Here is a 25681-nt window from a genome sequence, read left to right as displayed (position 1 = left end):
AGAATCGGTCTTATTTCTCTTTGGTACCAAATTGAGTTGCCAAAAAATCTCTGTGAAGACTTTCATCCAAAATGGGTACAAATAACCATGAAAGTAGTAGTCAAGGGTTCAACAAAAATTTGTCAAGTCAAGCTTGTAGAAGTCACTGCCTGTCACTGCCTTTGTAAAACGCTGCTCATAGAAGAAATAAATCTATGCCTCTATATTCAAATTTCATTATAGGACTAATTTCACGTGTATATGAATTGCAAGAAGTGCATCAGACTTAATTTATGAGCCTTGGTATACACAAAAATGAGTGCCTTAAGAAAGAGAAATTGTTTGACTTCATAATTTCCTTCATCAATTCCTTTTTGAAAACAAAAGAAGACAAACAAGATAAACACCACATTGTTAGCTTCTTTATTTTTAAGATTTATTTCATAGGTCTGACACTGCAACCATCACTGCGCAATCACAGACAAATGAAACGCTCAAGAGTCTGGCTTTGCAGTGTGCCGATCAAAGGTGTAGAGTTTCTTATAACATTAGCGAAAAGGATGCACGGCACCGCTGCGTGTGTGTTTCCTAATGCGCACTGTGCTACCACGGAAATGCTGGGACGTTGGTTGTTTGGCTTCTTTCAAACAAGCCTTGGCCTAAAACGTAATCACGGCTGCACGAGTACTGAATGACATCTCCACAAAAAGTGCTTGTTCGCCCATAACGCATCTTCATTAATGTTTACTTGCACATTGTACAACAAGTAGGCAAAGAAAACGGAAACATATTGTTATGCGCTAGTTAGTCTGCAGATGTAGAAGATGTTGAATTGTGTAGCGGGCAAGAAATAGGGACAAGGTGGTGTCTGGCGGTGTGCCATCTTTGTTGTTGTGGCACCGCTTTGGTGTCTCTTTGTAAACAGTGTAAATAAAGCCCCTTCGACATTCTTTACATCTCCAGAATAACTGGCTCGTAACAGTATGATCGAGACCGACGCATACTGAACACCAGACCTTGTCGTCTCTCCTGCAACTTGGGCAGCCCAGCAGTACAGTTAACGTTTGATTACAACTGCACAGATGAGCTCAAGTTTTTGCATTTTAATAAATAGAGCTCGTACACAATACAATGGAGTCTCCTTGATACAATATTCATGGAAACTGGAAAATAAAACATATAATCCAAACAATGTATTAACCAAAGCGAGCTCCAAGAACTATGAAATAGACGTAATCAGCGGCAAACTCAATAGCAAAGGTTTGTGTGGCATCGAGTGGTGCTGCTCCGCATAACATGTTATGCGGAGCAGCACTACTCAACGCCACATGAACCGCAGTCAACGCACTTTTATTTAGTAATGTCAAAATGGCTCGTCCGTTGGCGCTGATCTTTCTTCTTTAAAATGTCCGCAAGGAAGTCCCGGAAGTTAAAAAAAGAAGCTGCCATTCCCTCACACAACTGGGCAGCGGCGCATCGCCAGTCGGTGCCCAGTTCAATGACCCAGTTCAATGACCCATTCCAAGGACCCACGGGCAACGGGCATGCCCGTGGGTCGTTGGAATGTTATTTAAGCTAGAGCACTGGAATATGAAGCTACGCGCTTTAGAAATACCAGTAAAAGCCCTTTTCTTCAGTCATATTATCCAATTTCAGGTGAAAACGCGATTGCAATAGCCGTATGAAAATACATTGCTCCTATGGGACGTTGGCTGGGGAAAAAAAAACGTATTATCCGAAAAACGTATTATACAGGATTGTATCGAGATTCCCCTAATACAGAAAGAAAGAAAAAAACGGCATTTTACCTGCTGTTTTAGTAGAGTCAATTATGTGACTGTCGGAACGGTGTTTGCCACACACACCTTTAAGGCATCCCTTTTCCTCCAGAAAGATACCCAATCAAAAGCCCCCACTTTCTGGCGTTACCATGCATACATCAGCACTGCAATCCTGGTCCTTCCTTCAGGCAACTGTAACAAACTCCATGGCCAGAGCTGGCAAAGGCCCCGGCATACAAGCAAAACCGAAATCGCACTGACATCACAGAAAATAGTGAAGCCAGTAAAAAACACATTTTGGTTAGTCCTGACTTGTTCTTGTTTACTTCTTTTCTATGACAGTACACACGCTCTGAACAACTGACGTCATATACTGCCATGGGTGGAAAGTTGTTTGAAAGCAGCTCCAAATAGCAACTGAAAATGCAACGCTCGGGAGTGCACTGACCACGCTACGTGCTCGTGGGCCGAGTGGAACTCGCAGGATCTTATCTTGATAGTCAGCGTGGCCTTAGCTCCCACAGTTCCTGAAAACAAAAGTGCAAAAATCTGCAACCATTTGAAGGAGCACTGACAAATAGTTTCAATGTTGTAAACACTATACCGTACATTTCTCACACTTGAAAGAATGATGGAGAGTACGAAAGTCGTAAAAAAATTTATTGCATATGTAACGAAGTTTCCTGCCACACTGAGCTCCAACATAAAAAGGGGATGCCTAATTTGTTCAGCTAATGATTACTGCCGACATGCAAGCTTGAATTTCGCTGCCTGCTACTTGTAACACATTTTCCGTGATGAAAAATTTCATATCGTCGCACCTTTCACAATTTAGGCAAAAAAAAAAATTAAAATTCTTGATTGCGGGCACTGAACATGAGCATTATGTTCCCTTTCGTGTTGCCACAACACTTACATTCATGGCATCAATGTCAGTTCATCTGCCTGTCACTTGTAGAACAAATGCAACACATTTCTGTCTTGGGAATTAATCAAAAATTCAATTTGCAGTCTTCTGTGTGCCACTATCCAATTATGAGGCACTGTGTAGTGGGGGGACTCAGGATTAAGTTTGACCACCTGGGACGTTTCGACATGCACCCAATGCACGGCACAAGAGCGTTCTTGCATTTTGCCCCCCGCATAAAATACACCTTCCGTCACTGGGATCGAACCCACGACCTCAAGTGCAGCAGCAGAACGCCAAGGCCACTACGCTATACCATGACGGATGCGCGAGGAATGCTCAAAGTCTAAAACGTGAGATTGGAAACTAATAGGATTCAATAAATAAGTGACAGAATGGAAAATGGTAGGTTTTAATAGGAGAGAGAAATGGCAGTATGGGCTAGACAGGAGCCACTGATATACAATACAAGATCAAGAAGTGTAGTTGGGAAGGCCACATAATACGTAGAGCAGCTAGCTAACATTTTAGTGCAGCAACAAAATGGGCGCCAAGGAATAAGAAACACAGCCAAAGACAGCAGAAGTTAGGTGGTGCGATCAAATTACGAAATTTGCAAAAATGGGGGTGGGATTAGCTGCCGCAAGACAGAATGTGCTGGGGTAGGCCTTCGTTCTGCAGTGGGCATCAAACAAATTGATGATTGTTAGAACTGAAGGCTTCAGTACTACACCCACGGGAAAAGATATCTAACATGTCTAATGTGCTCTTGCATTATTTCTCATAATGGATCACTGTGGCAAAAAAAGTCTCGCAAGTCTCACCAAATACGAGTCTCTGCTGTAGCTGCCAAAGTACTGCGGCACGCTCAAAAGGTTGACGATGCGAACTTTCCAGCCAAGCTCTTGCAATTTTTTCAACCACTGCACGAAGTGGATGTGAGATGGACTCGCAGCATCCAGGTCTTCTAGAGTAAAATTCACCCTGGGAAAAAGAGAGAGAGAAAGAAATAGAATTTGTATTCTTGTGTGCAGGTCTGAAACAACAAAGTCATTACCCTTACTTCAACTACATCTCTGCTCAAACAGAAAGTTAAAAAAAATCTTAGGTTGAATGCTGCTTCATGTATTGCATGCTATAATAAATAAACCATAGTACCTGTGGCTTACAGGGGCATTGCAAAGGATGATGCCCTCAAAATATGGTAACATGATATGTCCAGGCTTTTAAATGCCATTAACATGCTGTGCTTTTGTTAGTTCACAAAAGAAAAAAAAAACTAAAGCCATACCTATTTATTAGAGTTAGGCCATATTTTCTAACAACTCATTGTATTCTGCACTCTTTTCACCACTTGCAATTGGCTGGCATGTTGCTGAGTCACCGTCATCACCGAGACCAACCACTCGTATCCATGGACGATAAGACAAGGATAAAAGAAATGGATCGTTTCAAAAATAAAAGCCAAGATTAGCATGTGGACCTGCCAAGAGCCACATATAGCGCTCAGTCAATCAGCTTCTGACCGACTTTTGACAAGGTGGTTTGCTAAGAGACAATGTCTTATGTTTTGTTTAAATCCATGCTTTAGCTTTGGACTATATTTGTCCTCTGCTGGAAAAGAATAGGAACAGGGATGTCGGGGTAAGGTACCTAGGTGGTAAGGTTAACTATGTTAAATTTTGTTGACTAGAGCATTAGCACATTAGTAAAAGCAACAGTGCGCTTGATTCAGTGGCTTCCAACACAGCCATTCACCAATGCAACAGCACACATAAGATTGACAAGGTTTAACGTTGCAAAGCAAAACCTAGGCTTTGAGAGATGCCACAGCAGAAGTCTCTGGACAAACTCGTGACCCCCTGAGAATTCCATTAATGTGCCTCGAAATCTCAGCAGATGAACCTTCTTGCGTTTTGCTGTCAAAGTACGTGCAGGGATCGAGCCCATCACCTCGTAGTCAGCAAGAAAGCGCGAGAGCCACAACGGCAGGATGACACGTAGGTGACAGAGCCTAACCTCTTTTCCAGGGAAATGTAGACCGTCTGGTTACCCCTGGTGACGGTCTTGAGCAACAGTTCAAAGAGGCAGTCAGTCAGGCGGTCATCGTACACCACTGCAACCAGAACAGATGAGCCCCACTGCGAGTGACCGCAAGAAGAATGGAGATAAATGCATGAACAGCAGGTACCTACCGCAGCAAATACCGCTGAACTTGACATACGAAATTATCGGATATATACGAAGTAAACATAAAATTTGGGTTGTCACAGCTCACTTCAGGGAGTAGTCTACTGCCCCAGTGAAACCGAGAAATTCAAGTTCCGAGACAATATTGGTTCCAGTGAAGTCAATATGTGTTCACATGAAAGCTTGAAATATAAATATTCAGCTAGATTCTGGTAGCAAAGACGTCCGATCACGAGAAGAGCTATTCTCAAAATTTATTATATTTTGCCACCAATATCAGTGCCTATGCTAAAACGAATACAGGATATAATGAAGGCATTTTAATGATTACAACGAAGCTGGACAGTACAGTGATCTGCACTTCGAGTGCTTCCAATCGTGATTACCATGTTTACTCATTTAAGATATGCACCCTTTGTTTTAAAATTCCAAAATCTGGAGAATAAATATTGAAGCAGAAGCTGGAATTTGAACGCATGGCATTTGGTATCAGTTGATGCCATTGTTAAAGGTTTTAAGGTTGCTGGAGTATCTAACAGCATGGGTGGTACCGAGGATGACCATATACTTGCGAGGGAGTGTAGCGATGAAGTAGCTAGCAAGCTCTGGTAACAACTAGAGCGATATCAAGAGTGGGAGCAATGAAGGACAAGGAGGTACTTGATCAGTGGTGCTGAACCTTGAATAAATGTACGCACAGCGTACAGTCAGTTTTTTTTTTTTTTTTCCCCCTATATTATTCAGTACATAATTCACAACATCGTCTATGGTTTTAGAGGGGATCCAGAAACCTAACCAGCGTAACCGCCACAACCTGCCAAGGTTCCGGAACACAAAAGTGCGGGTCTTGCATGAGTACGTATGGTATTAGTGGGCTCCTGATAATCGTCACAATTCTTCCAACAAACTCGAATAGGTTGATGACGTACCGTCAGCGGCCAGAAAGATTCCTGCTTTTTCAAAGTCGTCCGAGTCTTCCGCAGACCAGGCAAAGGCGCCTTCTGGAGTCTGCATTTGTGGCAGCCCTTTTGTCCAATCCAAGCACCTGACCCTAGTGGGGCACTGCCTCATGTCGAGAGCATCGTAGAAGTCTTCATTCTGGTCCAGGTTTCTTTGACACAGATGTAGAACTTCATCCCAGGCATCTGGAGAACAACATTAGGGATTCAAACACACTCGCCAGCTAAAGAAATATGGACCATCAATCCAAAACAGTGTTAAAGCAGTGTTAAATGAAAGCTGGAAAAATTGGAAAGACACATTAGTTTTATACTGAAGTGGGTTTTGAAACGCCGACCCCGGCATCATTGACGTCAACGTGATGTCACGACACAGCGAAATGTTTTGCTGACACTGTGTAACAGTAAGACTAGGAATTGTGGTACTGCTCACAAAAGAAATGAAGACTGCTGCATGCATTTATTCTGGCTGTGCTCGCAGAAACAGAGTGAGCCAATGCACCCAGATTTCCAGACTCAACCATCTCCTAGATAACGAAACTGTTTTGTAGAAACAAGAAACATAGTACATTATTTAGGGTGCTCCGATGCCTGCTAATGTGTTTTTTGAAGGTTTAGAGGGCTTGGATGCACATTTAAAATGCAAAAGAGAGAGAGAGAGTGTATAACTAGTGAAAATTACCATGACAGCACTCCTTTAACCTGTCGCTCCTGAGATATTATTTTGCAAAGAAAACAGAAATTCATGATTGTTTCTTTTGAGTAGTGAGTACCCGCACAAATGTTTTCAGACCACTCCACTCAGTTACTGTGGCTTTCGGCTGCTCAGCAGGAGGCTGGGAGTTCTAATCCTGACTGCAGCGGCCGCATTATGGTGGGGGTAGAACACAACACCTCTCGCGTATGAAGCTTCAGCTGGACATTAAAGAAACACTCAAGAAACAAAAAATTTGAGCTGTATCTAGAAATTACACATCTACAATATGAGAAAAGGCACTGTTAACACAAGAAGCTTAGGAAACCATGAAAGATACAAAAATGAAAGACAAACAGCGATGCCGCCTTGAAGTTCCTGCACCAGCTTGCCATGACGCCACACACTGTGATGGCATCTGCTTGGGTCCGGTTAATTTTTTTTTTCTATGTGAAGATGGGCTACATTATGGTGTAAAGAAGCCAAGGACTGTACATAGCAAGATCCAAGAACTTTCACTGTGCACAATGGCCTAGATATGAAAAGGCACCTTGAAATATGTGGGGTCACACGTCTGGCGAACCAGCACTGCAGTTCTAGCCCGGAAAAAAAATAATGAAAGATTGGCCTTCATTTGGACTTCTAACAATCAATGTACTTCTGCAAGTATAAAATATACATTAAATAGTTTATCAAATAAATTGACTTTGTTTCTCTTACTGTTCCTTTTAAGAACTTTGAATTCAATCCGGAACCTTTCAATATGGCATCTCTCATAGACAACCACTGTGTTGCTTTTGGACGTTAAACATTATCACTGAATTAAATATTGATTGCCCAAAACTGAAATGTGTTGCCTTTAAAAAGAAATAATGACAAGCCTCAAATTTAAAAGAATGTGCCGTTTTATACTCACTTTCTACTCAAGTGTCTTCTGATTAGTAAAGCATACATCTTATGAAACGGCACAGATTAACAATTGAAATATGAAAGATAGGGACAAAATGATGACGTTGTGTTCAGTCCTTCTAGCAGTAATCATGTAACCTAATCAAAGCCAATTATGCTAAGAACAAGCTCCTCACAGCTTATGGAAACATGAAAGCGGCTTACACATAAACAGGCTTTCTAACCCCCAGTCATAAAAATTTTCGCTGTTATCATCACAAAAGGATTCTACATGCAAGCATGCCTCGCAGACACGCACCAGTACAGAAGACGTAGTCGGCGAACGCGGCGGCCACAATGCCGCACAGTCCGACGCCACTTCCCAGTTCGACGACCCCTTTTCCCTGCAAGAGCTCCCTCCCGCGGTACAGCAGAAAGTCCGACATCACCAACGCAGCCTTCCAAACCTGGGCAATGAAAGTAATTGGTGATGCTGATAATGATGTATAGATATACGATATGAAGATTACTGATGGAGACGATGGCGATAGACGTTACCATTCACGAAATACAGGAATGTGCTGGAGATGTAGGTGGGAAGAGTAACACTGGTGGCGACATTTTATTGAGCCATGTTTAACCAGATGCGTTAAATTTTTAAAATTTTTTCTTTTTAGCTGCACAAGTCTCCTTATCAAAAAAATGGCAGGCAACCCCCATCTTTGACTTAGGTGTCTCTTAGTGGCACTCGCCCCTCGGTGTTGGTGTTCTTTAGGTTATGCAAGCAAATGTCTTTTCCCTTGCATGATATGTGGGTGAGGAGTGAAGGAGGGCGAAGAGGAAACACAGCACACGCCACCTGGTGGGGCATAGCCTACTAGGGAGCGGCACACGAAGCACACCTTACTCGCCCTCTCCGGTGCTGACGTTAGAGCATTAACGAGCACGATTGCGCAGCTATTGCGAGCAAGTGAGTGAGCAGGTGGACGTTACCCAAGAGGAGAAGTGAGAGAGGAAGGAGTTAGGTCACATCAGCTTTGCTAGGCAGATCTTTAGTCTATGCCAGGCAACTGTTTTCCATTAATTAGCCAGTTAAATATCACGCCACCTTCTTGTGTGGGACTTCATTAGCGACGTCATTACTCCCGCTTTCTACTTCAGGCATTCCAGGAATTTTGCCAGTCGTGCTCACGTGGCGGGTCTCTGAAGTCTACGGTTCTGTGCTTTGGCATGCGGTAATCAGTGATTTCTAATTAATTATAATTGTTCCAAACACTTCAGTAACTCTACTTGTAACTAAACTTTTGCTCTGATATCATATCTATAATGAAACACATGAATTTCGCACTTTACTACTTTTTTTCTATTTATTTTTCTGAACTATTTTGAATTTTGTCCCCAGTCGTCTCAGGAGGTGAACCGGAAATGCTGTGCAAGAAAGAAGAGCGTCACTCGATGCTCGTGTCACTAAAGAATAAATAACAATAAGGATAAGCTTATACAGATGACGTTGCTGCTCTCAACCACACATGCCAGTAGTACCCAACGTGGTGACTTGGCTACAGTGTTATGGTGCCGAGCATGAGGTCACACGTTCGGTTTCCGGCTGTGGAAGTCACATTCTGATGGGGGTGAAATGCAAGAATGCTCATGTACTTAGACTTAAGTGCGAGTTGGAGAACCCACATGGACAAAACTATTCTGGAGCCCGTAACTACGGCATCTCTTACGGCCCCAGTGTTGCTTTGGGAAGTTAACCCCTCTGAATTAGCCAACCACATTTACATAAGCAGCTGAGCAAAACATATTCGTTCATTTCAATAAGAGTTCCAAGCACACTGGTCAAACAAAACCACAAGATGTCACCACCAGTACAGCTGTTTGTGCCTACGTTTTCAGTATTCTGTAACTATTATATACACACCAAGTTATCTCTTTCAGTGGAAAAGGACTTTTTATAAATATTTCATGGCAGATAGCACAATCCTGTCAGATCAACTAGATTAATTAATTAAGCTGCTATAACTCACACAGCAAATTTCAGTGTGATGGTAGCTAATTGACACTGTTTCACTAATTAACTTGGCAATGATTCACTTCAAGGCACATGTCCCAATAGCGGAACTGAATCCAACAAGTAACCGAGGTCACATCTATCCATCTGCACCTCGCACAAGCTTTGAGAAATACATTCTCAATTTCTGAGGAGAAATGCGCCACCATTCCCGTTAACACTTATCAGCACTTCCATAGGAATGCCTGCAGCCTCACCTGTAGTCCGACAGTGGGCAACGTTGTTGCAGGGCAGTGATCTGGGAACCAAGAAATAAGAGCATCATTAAGCAATTGGCAACATTTAAGTTCATAAGCCAGTTTGTAGTCACATGGCACATGAGAAGAGCGTGGCCCATTTATGCAGGCTGCTATGGGAAAACTAACTGAAGATTGTTTTGCCAAAACCTGGTAAGTTTACAGTTAAACCTCAACATAACGAAGTCGGTAAAATCGGCAATTTGCTTTGTTATATCGAAATTTCATCATAATGAAATTCGATCTTTCATGCAAATAAGTACGATCCCCGATTATCACCGATGATTTTTCTTACACGGAAGGGGCCACAATAGTTTACGAATTATTGGTCAATCGGAAAAAGCAAATTTGAATGAGAGAAAGAAAAACATTTTGTTGAATATGAGAGTAGGCAAGGGACGAAAGATACAATCTCATGCTGTGTCAACATCCTCACGTTAGTAGTACAAAGCGAGGCCGGCCACGCTTTCACATCCACTCCGACACCACGGCTGATAGTGTCACCTGCAGTGGGATGGCGCTATCATGGAAAGCATGGCAGCGGGGAGCAAATGCTTCATCCGCCTCTCGCTTCAACGCGTCTCCGAAACACGAGATTTCACAACCTCCAATACTAAAACGCACGGGAAGCCAGTGGACAGGATGCAACGTGCCACCTCGGCACGGCCACTCTTTGCACACGCGGCAGATTACTCCTCAACAGGGCAAGCAGGCTGCGTATACACTCAGCTGCACTGGTGGCCATGCGATGTCGTGCTAGAATATGAGAGCAGCAACCTGTCCCCTCGTGTGTGCGCTTCATCGCACATTACCGCGAGCAAGTGCCACCGCCTTCCCCTTGCTCACGCAGGAAGGCAGCAATGATCAAGCTATCATCCTCTTTAGCCACCCTTGCACACTTTCACTAGCACACTTTCATTTGCACATGTTAACTTGCACACAGTGTATACAGCATGCAGGGTATGATAGGATCTTATCGCACTCTGACTTTATACGGAATGCAACGCTGCTCCGCTTCGACGGTTGCTCTTGGCGATGCTGTGTGCAATTTGAGAGGTGCGTCTGCAAGCAGCCGTCTGTAATTCAACCATTTGACCATCTGTGTCTCTGGAAGTTTCCATTTATTGTCTCAGCATTCTTTCTTGGCAGCAGTGAAATTTCGTAACACACACTGAAATTGTGTTTAAGTGCACTTCGTTATATTGAGGTTCCATACACATGGTGTTCTACGGACAAGAAGTTATGAAAAGTTAAATAATTACGTTATATTGAGGTTTAACATATACTTACGTGCCACTAATTAAGCAACCTCAGCTGCGTAGCAAACTGTTTGTTGACAGAGTTTTAGATAAAAATGCGCAAGCGCTAGGGCTGCCTTGCCTCAACGCGTGCGTAAATCTTTGGTGGCGTACCGAAGGAGAAAAACATTGTAGGTCTTTTTATAGGTTTTTGTCCCCAAATGCAAGGCTTGAGTGCTCGCAGCGTCATCGGCATATTGTTGCCAGTTTTTTAACATATAAAACCACAATAAAAAACCAAGTAAAAGAAATACCTTTTCATAAACGATAACCGTGTAATTGACAACATATCTACGGTATGTTACGGTGAGTTCAATACCTCACAATTCTTACTTAAGCAAAGGCAACTAAACTCCCTGCATGCAGCGACATTTTTATACACTAAAGCAAAGTTTCAGTCGTGGATAGTTTAGAAAATCATTTACTAATTCATTAATCACTGATCTAATTAGGTTTTTACAGAAATGACATTTTATTGTTCTTCACAAATGCCCTCTCCGTGCCCAGAATTTTTCCTAGATATGTAAGTGCATTTAGGCATTACAGGAATAATTTACGTGTAAAGTACCCCTGTTGATATAGAGCAAAAAATGCATATATCATGCTCAGGTTGTGAATGAAACTGAGACAAAGTAATCCAAACGTCAAGAAAGCTTGGCTTCTGGTAGGGCATGTTCGCTGTGAATGCGCATTATGATTAGCAGTTCATTGCTGTCAGTTACCGGAGCAGGAGGGCATCAATAACAACTAAGAAACGCTCTAGCAAGATTAAAGGTCATGGCAGAACCACCATGTTCAACAAATTCCGTACCTGCTGTGTGTTTTTTTTTTTGTTTTGAAGGCTTGCCTTGGCTAGTCTAGTCTCAGTGTGCTCTTCGCAAGTTCTCGCTCATGGCGAGAGTAACGTGACCTCTTTGGGCCAGCAATGTTTACTTCAAGCTCAACACCCCATGAACAGAGGCTGCAGTGTCGCCGCCTGTATTTCTTGGGTACGCAACTCGCCTGCGTCTCCTAATCCAAAACTCTCAGATATGCACTACTGGTTCGGTTCAGTACGAATGACTCTGCAACACGGGCAAAGGTTAAAGAAACGTCTGAAAGTCGAAGTTGCAGGCCGTCAGACGTTAATCCAGTGCAGAGGCTCAAAGAGCTGTTTGTAAATAAAGTTGGTCTTTCTCTCCAATTAATTTTTCACGTACGTGCAATGCCATTTGACACAGCTGGAAATTTTCAGCTGCATGTTTGATCAAGCAGGCAAAGGGGCCTTCTTTTCTTTTTAATAAATGCGTGACACAAAGGGCAACGCACCGCGAATGTCAGGGTTCAGCATCTGTGGCTAAGGCATAGTGGAGGGTCGTCGCTATATCAGTTAAATATCACTCGCACGCACTTAAGAGCCAGGCTCTCAGCCTCCACATCCACGTCAAGAAATGCCAGCAACATGCACGCACACGTGCCTTGGGTGGGATTGACGGAATGCAATGTGTCAACGCCTCCTTTTAGAAAACTCCAACGTCTCCAAGTAAAAACTGGTAGCTCTGAACTCACTAGAAAAAGGAGAGAGAACGCCTAATACAGTCAATCCTCAGTATAGATGAGGTTGCATTTGGCACGAAAATACAAAAATCAAAATGTGGGGTTTAATAACCTCAACCTGTACAGTGCGTTGTGAGGGATGCAATAGTGAGGGTCTCCAGATTAGTTTCGAGTGCCTAGATTTCTCAAATGTGAAGTAGATGAGTGCACCTTTGCATTCCATCTCCCGGCATCTCTCCTCTCTCTCAACACACGATCAATGGAAACTGAGACTCAGTAAAATGAGTCCGCCAATTCTAAACAAGCAAACAAATGAAAGAAAGAGATTAGTTCACTACAGCCTTTCTCGGCTAAGCATGTCCCTTCCTGCTGTCTCGAAAACAACACGTGGTATAAAAAAGGACAGCTGTGCTGACACTGCACGTGCCTGTAGACAAAAAAAAAAAAGGTTGAATCCATTAACAATAGAAAGAGGCCCCACAATTGAAAGCAGTATGCGACAACTCAAAGGGGAGGCAGAGCACAGGTCCACGGAGAGAGAGAGAGAGAGAGTCAAGCAACAGCTGCGGGCATTGCACTGTCAAACGAGACCGTAGCAGATGTGCGATTGGATCAACACTCTGGCTGGCTCCAAAAATGGCTGGCCTAGCCCCAAAGCATGAATTTACTTTGCATGTCCCTCAAACAAACCTTATGCATGTGCAGGCATGCGTTATTATGTATGGTGAGTGTCACAAAGCGCACACGGTATGTGCAAACACATGCATGGTGCTGCGTCTTTCGTTTACATTCACTTCTGTGGAGCTTACGTGAACGTTTTTGTAGCATCCACATGTGTCTTCGGCAGATGTGCACAGTGCGATTTCCCAGAAACAGCAAAATGTTCGTTGATGTAGTACCAGATCGGCTCGCTTTCTAAATGCTATCGTGTGGCCATAATTAAAGACAAGTTTCGGAGAATGGAATTTGACAGAAAGTTAAAGTGATCTATCAATGTATTTATCCTCGTATCAAAATGCCAGTGGATACTTCTCCGTCCGACTACCGCATTTTTAAGCTATATTCTCGGCTCAGTGGAAAAGCTGTGAGAAAATTGGACTTTCTTGCGACTTCTGCATTCTCAATACTTTTGCGGTTGACCTTTCTTATTTTATGTTGTGTAATAACATTGTACTCCTTGTGCTTTTCCCATCTATTTCATAGGAAAACTATTGTGTGAGATCGTCACATCACCTTTTTTGCCTTGACTCTGAAAGCTTTCTACATCGGTAGAACTAGGCTTTGAGCTGGTCCACCTAACCATCAGACCGATACTTCAGTACGCAGACCACATGAGAAATTTGTGCAAACACAATGTGAATTTAATTAGAAAAATATTTAATAAAAATCTGTCCGCATCATCTTTAACAATGGTTACAAAGGTGTCTCAGCAACAAACCTCATGAGGCGATTCAGCATACAGGCACATACTGTAGTTGTGCTGTGAAACTTGTAGGCAGAGTAATCTACATTTGCACAGATTAAAATGCTATTAGAAATAATGCTTAAGCCCTAACAAGCATTTCTGACACAGAGCCCATCATTGTGTTGCGTGCTGCTTTCTTTACGTCTAACATCTTCTTATGAGTTTCTTTACTTCCCTTTTACTGTAAGGCTACATTCACACTTGGTCTCGGAGCAAGCGGAAGTGGAAAAAAACTTGACAAAATCCGCCCGCCTAGGCGGAAAAACGGACGGAAAACCAGGCGGCGAAAAAAATCGGCCTCGGACAGATTTTTTTACCACGGCAAAGCGGAAAACGGTTCCACTTCACAGGAAGCTGCACTAGCATGTAAACATCTGGTCGTAAAATTTAACATTTCCCGTTGTTCATTGTCTATTTTTAGGAAAAGCAACCAGCTAAAACTATCGAAACTACGCCTTGCTTATTTTCCATGGTAGACGAAAGTTAAAAACAACACGCGCAGTTGCGCGAAATGATAGCTTTTAGTAACTGATGGGTCAATGAATGAATGTATGTCTTGAAATAGTGTGATGAACAGCGCCACCATGTGTACAAACGTACGCAAACTAGATGGATGTAGGCAAAAGCGGCAGTGATTTCCGCTGCAGCGGCGAAACAAATGTGAACATCTTGTACATGCGTAGAAAAGATTTTCCGGCCGCTTTCGCTTTTCCGCCTGCTTGCCCTTTCCCAAGTGCGAACGTAGCTTTTTAAACCCAGCCTACTGTTAGGTGCCGGTAATGACATGGCATGCCCTTACTAGCAAGAAAAGGCACTGCAAACAAACTGTCCTCACCTAAGAGTACTTGCGTGCTCCTACCAGCCCTAGACAGTTCAAGGTCTCCATCTTCGTCCAACGTCAAGTGACCAGGGTCAACCACTTTGATGTCCACATCCCACTTGACGGGCAGCCGTGATTGGGTCACTGAAATATATTTCTTTGTCACTGTCAGTTACTCACATGATTCTCATGAATGACACAGCAGGGATGTGAGAATAGTAAGTTTCTGAGACTAAATCGAACAGTGTCAGAAGGGGATTCAATTGAACATTTCTTTTAATAATGAACAGCCAGTTTCATCATTAGTGTAAAATGACCTTCACACTTAGTATATGAACGTTAGCACATTTTTGTCATTATACTGTCCGTTATGAAGCATTTATTAAAAGCACAAATGCAAAATTAGGAGCAGATAAGTGGTTTATTTGCATACTAAGAACTTATTGGTGACTGAATGGAATTGGTTTAGTCGGAAAAGTCTGGCTTACTGAGCAATGTAGCATGCTCCATTATGAGTAATTTCTTTTGTCTTACATCCACCGTGGTCGTCAGGATTAAATTTATTGCAATGTTTCTGCAATTTTACTCTTGAAAGCACACAGTTGGCCATTTGGCATGTTAGAAAACTATGAGAAAAATACGTACAATTACGAATATTGACTTAAATGCGAAGACAAGTTGAATAGGGCAATATTTAAGTAATTGTTTGAAGGTTTGGAATTTTCGTACACTCCTACGACATGGTTGGGAAAGCAACGCCAGGAAATTCTTTAAACCTCTGACGAAGCACAATGTAATCCAATCTTATGGGAAATAAAGCTGAACCTTCTTATAATGAAGTAAAATCCAACACAAAAAAAACTTTGTTATACCGAATATTCGTTATATGAGCTGAGCACCCCCACAAGTACAGTAACAGAAATAGCTGGGACCATATTAGGCTTTCAGAGACAACAACTGCTGGGGTTAACCACAGCATGAGCAAAAGCACTCTGCCCTTAAATTTGTGCACCAAAATCAGCTGCCAAAGGGCTGAGTTAACAACTTTGCCCATTGTTAGCAAAGAATGCACATCAACCGATCTTCCTCGGTCCCTTTGTATCCAATTGGCTACCTTGATTCAGAGGAACTTGTTCTTGGCTTTACGCACAGCGCTCTTGCCTTTCGTGATGGAACAAGTGATGACATATGCCAACGTATGCCAAGCCATGAACAAGCCATGACATACGCCAAGTGCAATCCAAGAGTGGTACACGATTTCCCTCTGATATGCGGCTAAATCCAACATTGGACGGATTGGCTGCTGCCTTAATGAGTAACCCAGCGAGGACAAGCTAAAGTTAAAGCAAAATTAACTGGCATGCCTGCCTGCACACTGCAGGGACTGCAAGTGTCTACTGCGGTTTCGTGGGATAATGATTATTGGCAGGAGCAAGAACCAGACGGCACAGGAACCAGACGGCACACGAACTAATGGAAGTCTATTACATGAAAAATTAGTGGACGTAAAATCAATATACTCATACAGCTGTATACCTCCGATATGAGATTGTATGACTTCTGGTCGTCCCGTTAGGGCTGACTGATGCCTTGTGGAGGCGTGACTATGTATATGTTTATTCTTGAATCTGTGCCCAAAATAAATCAGTTGAATATGCCATTTGTGCCATTGCAATTACTTTCCTTTAAATCTATACTTTCGTGTGTGTCTCTTTAGAGGCAAATAAGTCTCAGTGGGTATACTGCATTTGCACATTGCTGTTAATCATTTGCACGGTTAACCATGAAGTCATTACACAAAATACTAATTCCAGACACAAAGATGTATATGCGACTGCATGAAAGTAGTTTGGGCATATTTCTTGCTGTTAACTTTCGGGAAAATGCAGACTGGTTTGAACTGGACCATTGTTTCGCCACACGTGACAAATACAACTTGTGAAGCGTGTTTCAAATACCACGAGTTGACATGACAATCTGGAATATAGCGCACCGACATGCCAACATACCACGCCATAATACCCCTTCACCTCTGTGTTTGAGCAAAGAAAATCAGCCCTCACAACAAGAAACATGAAGAAAGGGTTACTTTGTCCACGAACATCCTGCCCTCCATATCTAATGGTGGTGCTTAAACAATTAAACAAAACATGGACCTTTCTCATTGGAACCGACTTGAAAAGTCATTATGTCTCTGAGCTGCCTTTCGGTCTCAGCAGGCTATTGCTAGCTGATACAATAGAGATAGGGCTGTTCTGAATACGAAAGCTGTTGCTCCCCCTCAGATGGACCTGCCAGACAACCTTAAACACCATCACAACCTGCACAACTAAGCCACGTGTACCCAGACCTAGGGCTACGTGTACAACATAAGCCACGAAGGCGAATGCTTGAATAATGACGTCAACCGCATTCGCGGAACAAAATGGCTTTCTGCTGCACAAGGATTCCAGTTGCGAAAAGAAAAAGAAAAAATGGAAAAAAAGTGAGCCAGGCACCCTTATCCATCACGATGAGCAACAATGCAAGATCTGTCCTCGCCTCAGAATCGGGTACAACGAGACAGGCTCGCATGGGTGCATCTGTGAGCTTTGCGCACAAAAAAAGAGTGCGTGACAATGTGTACGTTGCAAAGCTGCTCATTCCTACGAGCGCACCCAACACTGCTTCCGAGTATCACACTGCTGCTGCTCGACACAAAACCACATGGCCTAGTTCCTGTTTGATAGGTCACGTGATTGTGCAGTGGTAAAACGGCTTAAAAGAAGCAAAAAAGGTCAGAGTAGCATGCACAAGATGTGTTATTCAGATAATTATAGATGAATAATAATAATAATAAGAAGAAGAAGAAGAAGAAGAAGAAGAATAAGAAGAAGGAGAAGAAAATTGGCACTTTTGCCACAGTTTGATGCCGTTTGCAGTTACATACAATCAACAAAATGAATAACTTTTGGATTGTTCTCTTGTAATTTATTCGTTTTTGTTTGTTCCCTTATCTATCTCTCTTATTATTTTTTCACTTCTTTTTTTTCATCGAATAAGTAACACTTCGAAAGAATAGGTAACCGCTTCAGCACACAATTCTTGGCCAATCCCCCATTGTGGGTATGAGCCATAATATGAGGCCACCACCACCCCCACCATCATCATCCCCTTGAAGGGCAACGCAATGAAAGCGATAGCATGGTTTAGCATTGGGCTTGAATTTTTTGGGTGGAAGTATACGCTGGTGCAGTTATAAGTGGATGCGATACGTGCGGCACACAAAACCTTTTGGCGCCTTCAAAAGCTTCAACATGCCATGCAAGGCCTGTAATGGCGTCACACAGGTGCCACAGCGCAGCCCGTAAAGAGAGGCACCAGTGGAATTACATCACTCCCAGATTGTGAGCGATAATACTGTTTTGCACTTTTTTTTCCCAGTCTGAGAAGATTTAAGATAAAAGGCATGCGCTGTGAATGAAATGTTTCACTACCTTTGTTTGTGCGTTGCAATCCTAAAAAATTCTGAGGGATAAATCAGTCAAAAATACAAGACCTGGTGTGAGCAACTGTTGCAGTTCAATATCATTACACCTAGCTTGCGCACAGAAAAATTTAGCATACATACAAATATACATGAAACATCATGACGACAAAAATTCATCTGGAGTGTCCAATAATAATAATAATAATAATAATAATAATAATAAGACAACGCCAGTAGTACACACAATACACCACTTTTTTAATGGAGAGTTATTGTTGTCCGCACCTGTTTTATTGTCCTTGCCATGTTTGACATTTTATACAGACAATAAAATGTGCACAGGCTATTGACTCTGCATTTGACCTTCAATCAAAGTGTTTCCTCCATGCATATGGGAGTCAGAGCTACTATGTTGATCTAAGAAGCGGGAAGCTTCATACAACAAGTCGTCACAGCTGACTGAAAACAATGTTACCGATCACCTCATTGTTGCTGTTGCTTGTAGCAGTGGTGATCCCCATATTGTTCCTTTTCCATTCAACAAAAGGCTTCGGCTTACTAAGGGCCCAGACTTAGAAGTAAATACGGTCTTGTTACTGCACGCAACCTAAATGCATCAACATAAGAAAGAACTAAGTTCCAACACAGCCAAAGGACATACTGTCCTTTGATATTTGTCAGTGAAAGATGGACGTGCAGTCGTGGAATTACATGTAATTGTTTGTAATCAGTCAAGATTTCCCGTATATTTTAAAACTGATAGACTACTTATTGTATATGGTAACATTGACTGTATTTTAATTAGCTCTTTCAGAGCAGCCAGTTACATCTAAACAGTTACTTTAATGATGAGACTGTAATCAGCAACACAGTCTCTGAACACTTCTATTACTTTATTTATTTTCAACAATACTGCTAATCTCACACAAGATTATAGCAGGGAGTACACATACACGAGTACAGTGTAAAAGAGACATAAGACTTAAGCGGTAACTACTGCAGAATGCCTGCTGTCATGCTATGTAGAAGCCTCATGGATGCACATTTTTGATGGGCAAGCATTAATTAACAATGCGAGATGGACGGCAAAAAATGCATTAAAACAGCCAGGCTGGCTGGTTATATCTACAGTACTTGAGCAATGTTAATCAGAATTGCGAAGAAAGTACAGTAAATGTATATATATTTATTTATTTATTTATTTATTTTTAATTATGTAATTAGTTCCGTCGAGTAGTAATTGGTCACTGTATTCAATTGCATTCTTTATTGAAGTAAATGTGATTGTAATGGGTCACTTTCCTTTTTTCGTACAAGCCAGACACAAAGAACAGTAAACAGATCCTGTTCTTTGTGTCTGTCTTACAACCGTGTCACACGGGCAGGGTTAATGCCATTAAGAGTCGAAGACTTTAATGTAATGCCATTAGATCTGAAACCACTGCTACGTGCACATTTTTCATGTCATTAAATGTTACGATGACAATAGGGGTGGTAAATGTGGTTTCCTTGCCGTTCGTTATGTATAGTCAAAAAACCATTCTGCGGGTGACAGTTCATGCAATTCCACTAAAAATTTCATTAGGCATATTTTATGTAAAAATAATTCAGTTCCCTTCAGAAATGTATGCTTCTAGTGCGCTCACAACTGCTAACATTAGCAGTAAGAGTATTAAGTGGCACTAAGAGGAAGCTTTAGCTCGGGTGCTCCTATCTAAATACATATAAAAGGAGAATTCGTTTTTCTCGGCAACCACTGCACCAAATTTGGCCTGCTTTGTTGCATTTAAAAGAAAAACTTAAAATCTAGTGACTGTTGGTTTCGAATTTTCGATTTAGGTCGTTAATTTTTTATAAAAAATTGGCAAAAATCGAAATATTTTCAGAAAACAAAGCCATCAAGTTTACAACTCTGTAACTCAGAAATGAAAAATGATACCATAATTCTGTGGATTGCATCTAATAGTATATCTAATGCGGACAAAATTGATATGTTACACATGAATCTCAAAGAATTGAGTAATATGGAAACACAGCTTTAGCATAACCTTTGTACACAACGTAACAAATTCACGTAAGACATAAAATGACATATCGAACTTGCCTACTTTCAATGATCTAACGGATGCTGTTTACAGAACTGCAAATATCTGTTTTTGACGCAGAGCTATTTATTTGTAAAATTTATGCTTCTATTTTTTTTCAAGCTTTCGAATTTTTGAAGTTCTTGTCACAGAATTTAGGCCCTTGATCAAAATTCCCCTTCCAACAGTCACTAGTGTTTAACTTTCTCTCTCAAATGCAGCACATTTTTTGTAGTTAGTATCGGTCCAGGGATTATCTCAGAAAAGCGTTTTTGCCCTTTACATCCATTTGAATAAGCTGCGTTGGAGTTGTGCCCGAGCTAAGGCTTCCTCTTAGCTTTTAATGCCATTATGTAGGTATGTGTGGCACCATGTTAATGAGAAGCTAATGAGTTAATAAGAATTAAGAAGTTAATGCCACATTTTTGTTCCCGGGCAGCACAGGTACTACTTGTGCTACAATGGCTTCTCCAAGTATCAACGAACGTGCCCAACGAGTTTTCCTGAAATGCAACACTTTCTTTGAAAGAAAAATGTGGTGAAATCTGCCAAGTTACAGATGCTTCAGTCGGGTGCTTCTAAATCAGATGTGTTTTAAGATGAGTCAGCACATAATACTTGTTGTATTAATTGTTGCTCATGAATGACAACAAAAAAGTAGGATTGTACAAACACGCTAACCACTCACTTACAGCGCACCAACATTACTCGTGTAAAAAAAGGAAAAAAAGAAAAGAAAGAAAAATAAGGATTGAGGAGCAAAAGACAACTTTCTCATTTTTACAGATGTAGTCAAGTGCCTTATGTTGCATGAAGAGATGCCTAAAGAAAAGAAGCGTGCTTTACAAGTTTTTAAAGCGTGGTCTCATTTATTACAACTGGAGCGAATACATGCCACAGAATATATCAAGTTTTTTGCGAGGAACTTAGGTGCATTTTTAGGGGAACAGACATGTTGTCATCAAGGCAGTCAAGAAAAGTTAGTTAGTAGGTTGGTAAATAGATAGATGGCACATTAGTTTAATAGATAAGCCATGTCTGTTTCTGTTCTGTGAGATATGCAAGAACGAGATTTCGCAATTCAATGTAATTAAATACTTGGTTAATGTCCTTTTCCCCACAAATTCATACTTACCCACCCACAAAGAGTCAATAAAACTTCACCGGTTTTCTTTTTAACAGAGCAAGCTTCCTCTAAGAGCCAAGAATTAGCTTTAGCTTCTTAATTGCTGTGACAAATTATGAAAACATATTTAGAAGTGCAACAAAAGTTGGCGAAAGCCATTGTGTATTACAATAAACTGAACACATACAGATGTGCAAAAATTGACAAACAATTACGAGTTAACTCATCATTGGCACCAGAGGACACTCGTAATGGCAACTTATCGGCGCTTAAGGGTTTAACAGGAGCATTTCTATGTCTTTGTAAACACTCATGGCAATGCTCTTTCCTTAAGTTTGCCACGTTTGGCAAACTATGCCGCAAATCCGACAGGTTCAGAAGGGCAGAGGGATTTTTTTTCCCCCCCAGGCAGAAAGAAACGGCATCCGTGCATTTCCGGACACTTGACACGGCTATAAACAGACAGCTCAAAAGACTACGCCAGCTGCTGCATCAGCCCTGTCAAAGGACTGCTCTTTCTATGAGCAGCTGTGTGCACGTGCGACAAAGAAAAAACATAAAAAAAAGCTTTTTACTAGAATATTCCATCGGAAAGAGCAAATTGCCGCGAGTGCTGCACACTTGATCCTGTGCTCTCATTTTGCTCCTGCGTGTATATTTCTTCATATGTGCTTAACTAGTGGCATGCCTGTGTGCTTGGCCTCCGAGATTGCCGATACGTGAGGAGGGTGTCAGATTTCGGAGGCCATGGCACGTGCGGCTCTCCAGAAACAGATTGCGATGCAGTACAGTACAGTGCTTCACAGTTTGTCATGTGCTTTCATTTTGCTCCTGCGCAGAGACCTCTTCATTTGTACCGAGCTAGTGGCATGCTTGTGTGTGCATGACCTCCAAGATCCTTAGCTTTCGACGGGCTGCCTGATCTCGAAGGCTGTGGTATGTGAGAAAAAAAAAAAAAAAAGCTTTGTTATGATGCGTCGCTTCGCCAGCATTTTTAAACATGTTGTGCCCAATCTACGTTTCTATGACAACTGTCTCGGACTGTTAAAAATGGGATTTGAGAAAAGATTGTTCTTGTGACGGAGCTTTACAGTAGAGGGTGACATGAGAATTTGCTAGATGCACCAATATGATTATTCATTAGCAAAATTAGACTAATTAACCATTTATGATGCAATTTACGGGATGCATATTGTAAATGCAACACTGAAGTCATCGATCACTCGGAGCCTAACACACTGCTGGAATACAAAGTGTTTTGGGCAAGTTGGTTTCTGAGCACTGTTTTCTGTCCTTATCATTGTTATAGTATAATTATGTCTTCTTCGTTGTTGCTAGGAGCGTTGTGCATGGCACTAGTTTCGAGAAACACTTGTGCAATACCTGCAATTCCATTGGTGTTTCAGTCAACAGTGTTAAATACTTCAATGTTTCACAATGTGAAAACATAATTGGAATGACAATGAATTTGGCTGCACACTTTGGGTAATTATTTCCCAGCCATGAGGAAAAGGTTGTGCTTTCAGTACAGGCCAACTTTAATTTTGCTAACAGAATGTGCTGCTTAACGTAATTAATGAAAATTAATTAAGGAAATGTTGTTAATTAACAATTATATTGTAGAGTGCTGCCTAAATATGTATGACACTATAAAGCTTGGTCAGCGAACATTTTCATTGTCATAAATTCCCCATTTGGAATAAAGCTGGTTGTCGAAGAACCCCGATATCTCTTTCCCCTTCGAGAGCCAATTCGTTCTGTCCTTTGCAAATTTGCTTTCACTACACTTCTAGCCCGCTCAAAATTATAAGAAATGTGCAGCTGCAGACCAGAATAAGAATTTTCAATTATTCGGTGTATTTCTCAACTTACAGAATGTCGATTCCATGTGATAATTCTCTAAAGGAATGAAGGCACATAAACCTACACTATCTTGAGTCTAGCGCACTTGGAAAGTACCTATCCAGCTGCTCGCAAAATATGCCCGATGTAAAGCATAGTGAACAACTACGAACAAACTGACCCTTCGCATGGCAACATAGTGGCACCGAGAGCAAACACCCAGCTGTCTACATTCTAACTCCTTTCACTAAAACATTTTGAACATGCCTTTCGAATTTGCAGCAGAGGTCAATCATGACTTACGCGAAGTACTTTTAAACATCACTATCTATGATGCGTATACACTTGCGTATACACTTGCACACACAATGCCCGAAGGAGTTATGTGCAAATAAAATTGAGTTAGTGGGTTCAACACCCCAAAGTTGCACAATGTCTCATGGGGGGGGGGGGGGGCAGTGAAGAGCTCCAGATTAATTTTAATCACCAGGGGTTATTTAAGGTGCATCAATACCATGGTACATAGGAGTTCTTGCATTTTGGCCCAGTCGAAATGCGTCCCGCTGCAGCCTGGAATTGAACCTTCACCTCATGCTTAGTAGTGCACTGACCCACATATTCTAGAACACTCCTTCACTCACAACTCCACCTCGACTCAAGAAAGTAGATGGCAGCGCAGAAGTGGTCATTGCAGTTCACTAACACTTCACTAACACTTCTCAGCATCTCCGGAGAATTATAGTGTCTTCTAAGGGGTGGCGCTGTGCTCAACTCGGTGGAGTGGAGGAACAGCTTCAAGGCGAGGATCGTTTGAGAATGTGGGAGTGAGCCACAGCTGTGGCAGGCGGAATCGCATGTGTTCTATGAAGAAGAGGGCGCAGCGTAAACTTGGTTGCAACGTAACCTAATGAAATCAGCACTAGTTTCATGTTACACCTTGGCATGCCGGTGGCTCCAGCACATCAGTGATTTCACCGCTCGATGACCTTTACTTTCATAACTTCACCTTGATCTTGTTGCCTCACACAGGATTCATTCGAACAACTATTAAACGGATACTAACACAGAGCTATACTCCTGAAACTGTGAAACGGCTAGTCTTCACATGTGATGAGACTTGTAATGCCAGGAAATTGGTGCAAGAAAGAGAGGCAGGTGGCGACGCCACCTTGAAGTTCGTGCACCAGCCCGCCACATGACATCATGAATTTCAAGTGCCCTCAAGGGCGTGGTCGTTTATCAGTAAAATAGGTCTACACTGAAATCTAGAGGACGTATAAGGACTCATCTTGTCAGCCAAAGAAAAATTTTCTTGAGCTGAAACACGAAAACAGTTCGAAATCTGTGACGTAATACTGACGTACGGCGCCACTGTTCTGTTAGCGTACGTAACATTTACTTAAAAAAAATGACGAACGTGCAAGTTCTGTTTACACTTTCTCTAGCCCCCCAATACTTCACCTTTTCCTACAAAACCGTCTTTTGAAGGACTGTTCTACTGGCCGTTTAACTGACGTATTGTCATGAGTCGTGTAATCACTTGTACGTGAACATTACATCGTGGGAAGCTAAAGAGGGTTTCAGTTGCTACTAGTCAGAAGTAGTTTCAATCGCAACGGTCGTCTGCACTGCACCTGAGCCAAAAAATTAAGATACTAATTGATGCACGAGATGTATGTCGCTCGCTCGGCTACCGGCACTCGGCAACGGACTTACGCTTTCGCTGTTTACGTGGATAGCAAAACTTTTTGTTTCCCATTTCTTTTTTTTTTTGTCTTTTGCTTCTTCGCAGAAGGGTAGATGTATGCGACTACCTTGTAGCCGCCTCCTCAAAGCTTCGGGCATCAGATCGAGCAACGGGTCGTTGTCGTTCTTGACGATATTGTCGGAGTCGACGTGGACTTCCGAGACTACAATCTCGTCGTCTTGCATGCTTCGAAAGAAGCTTTAGCCGAGCTGGTCATTTACGGACTCACGATAAGGCGCGCACACGGGTCAGCTCGTTTCACCCGACACAACATACCGAAGCTAGCGGTAAGCGGAAAGCGCACGTCGCCATCAGCGAAACCAAACGCATACATGCTGAATGCTGCACGGAGTCTCGCACCCTGCTAGAGCAACCTTCGCATTAGAAGAAAAATTTGTTATAAGCTAAACCTCTTAAAAAAATAAATATATCATGTTAGAATGTTTTATTATGCAACACATACTGCAACTAAGTTGCTTTAACTAAAGATTTACGTTAAAAATGGTAGTTTGTGCATACGAAACTTTCAAATTTTTGAACTTGTAAAGAGAACGTAAACTACATGCACCTTGGCAGCGCGCGGCCG

General features: G+C 42.0%; 1 protein-coding gene across 4 annotated transcripts; it reads right to left on the bottom strand.

The window, feature by feature from the left end:
- Window positions 1-1313: 1313 nt before the first annotated feature.
- LOC142589746 (methyltransferase-like protein 22) lies at window positions 1314-25451 on the bottom strand. Of its 4 annotated transcripts, none has more exons than XM_075701321.1 (8): window positions 25163-25451; window positions 14843-14971; window positions 9670-9710; window positions 7718-7865; window positions 5787-6002; window positions 4687-4783; window positions 3492-3651; window positions 1314-2287 (listed from the first exon to the last, which is right to left on the bottom strand). In XM_075701321.1, the coding sequence occupies exons 1-8, from the start codon at window positions 25278-25280 to the stop codon at window positions 2261-2263; spliced, it is 936 nt and encodes a 311-aa protein (XP_075557436.1). In that variant the 5' UTR covers window positions 25281-25451; the 3' UTR covers window positions 1314-2260. The 4 variants fall into 4 exon arrangements, with proteins under 4 accessions (XP_075557436.1, XP_075557437.1, XP_075557438.1 ...); XM_075701322.1 differs by having other exon boundaries at window positions 25065-25169; XM_075701323.1 differs by lacking the exon at window positions 25163-25451 and adding an exon at window positions 16984-17200.
- Between the last annotated feature and the right edge of the window lie 230 nt (window positions 25452-25681).

Source organism: Dermacentor variabilis, chromosome 8 (genome assembly GCF_050947875.1).
Source record: "Dermacentor variabilis isolate Ectoservices chromosome 8, ASM5094787v1, whole genome shotgun sequence".
Taxonomy (NCBI): domain Eukaryota; kingdom Metazoa; phylum Arthropoda; class Arachnida; order Ixodida; family Ixodidae; genus Dermacentor; species Dermacentor variabilis.
This window is presented reverse-complemented; position numbering and strand designations above follow the sequence as displayed.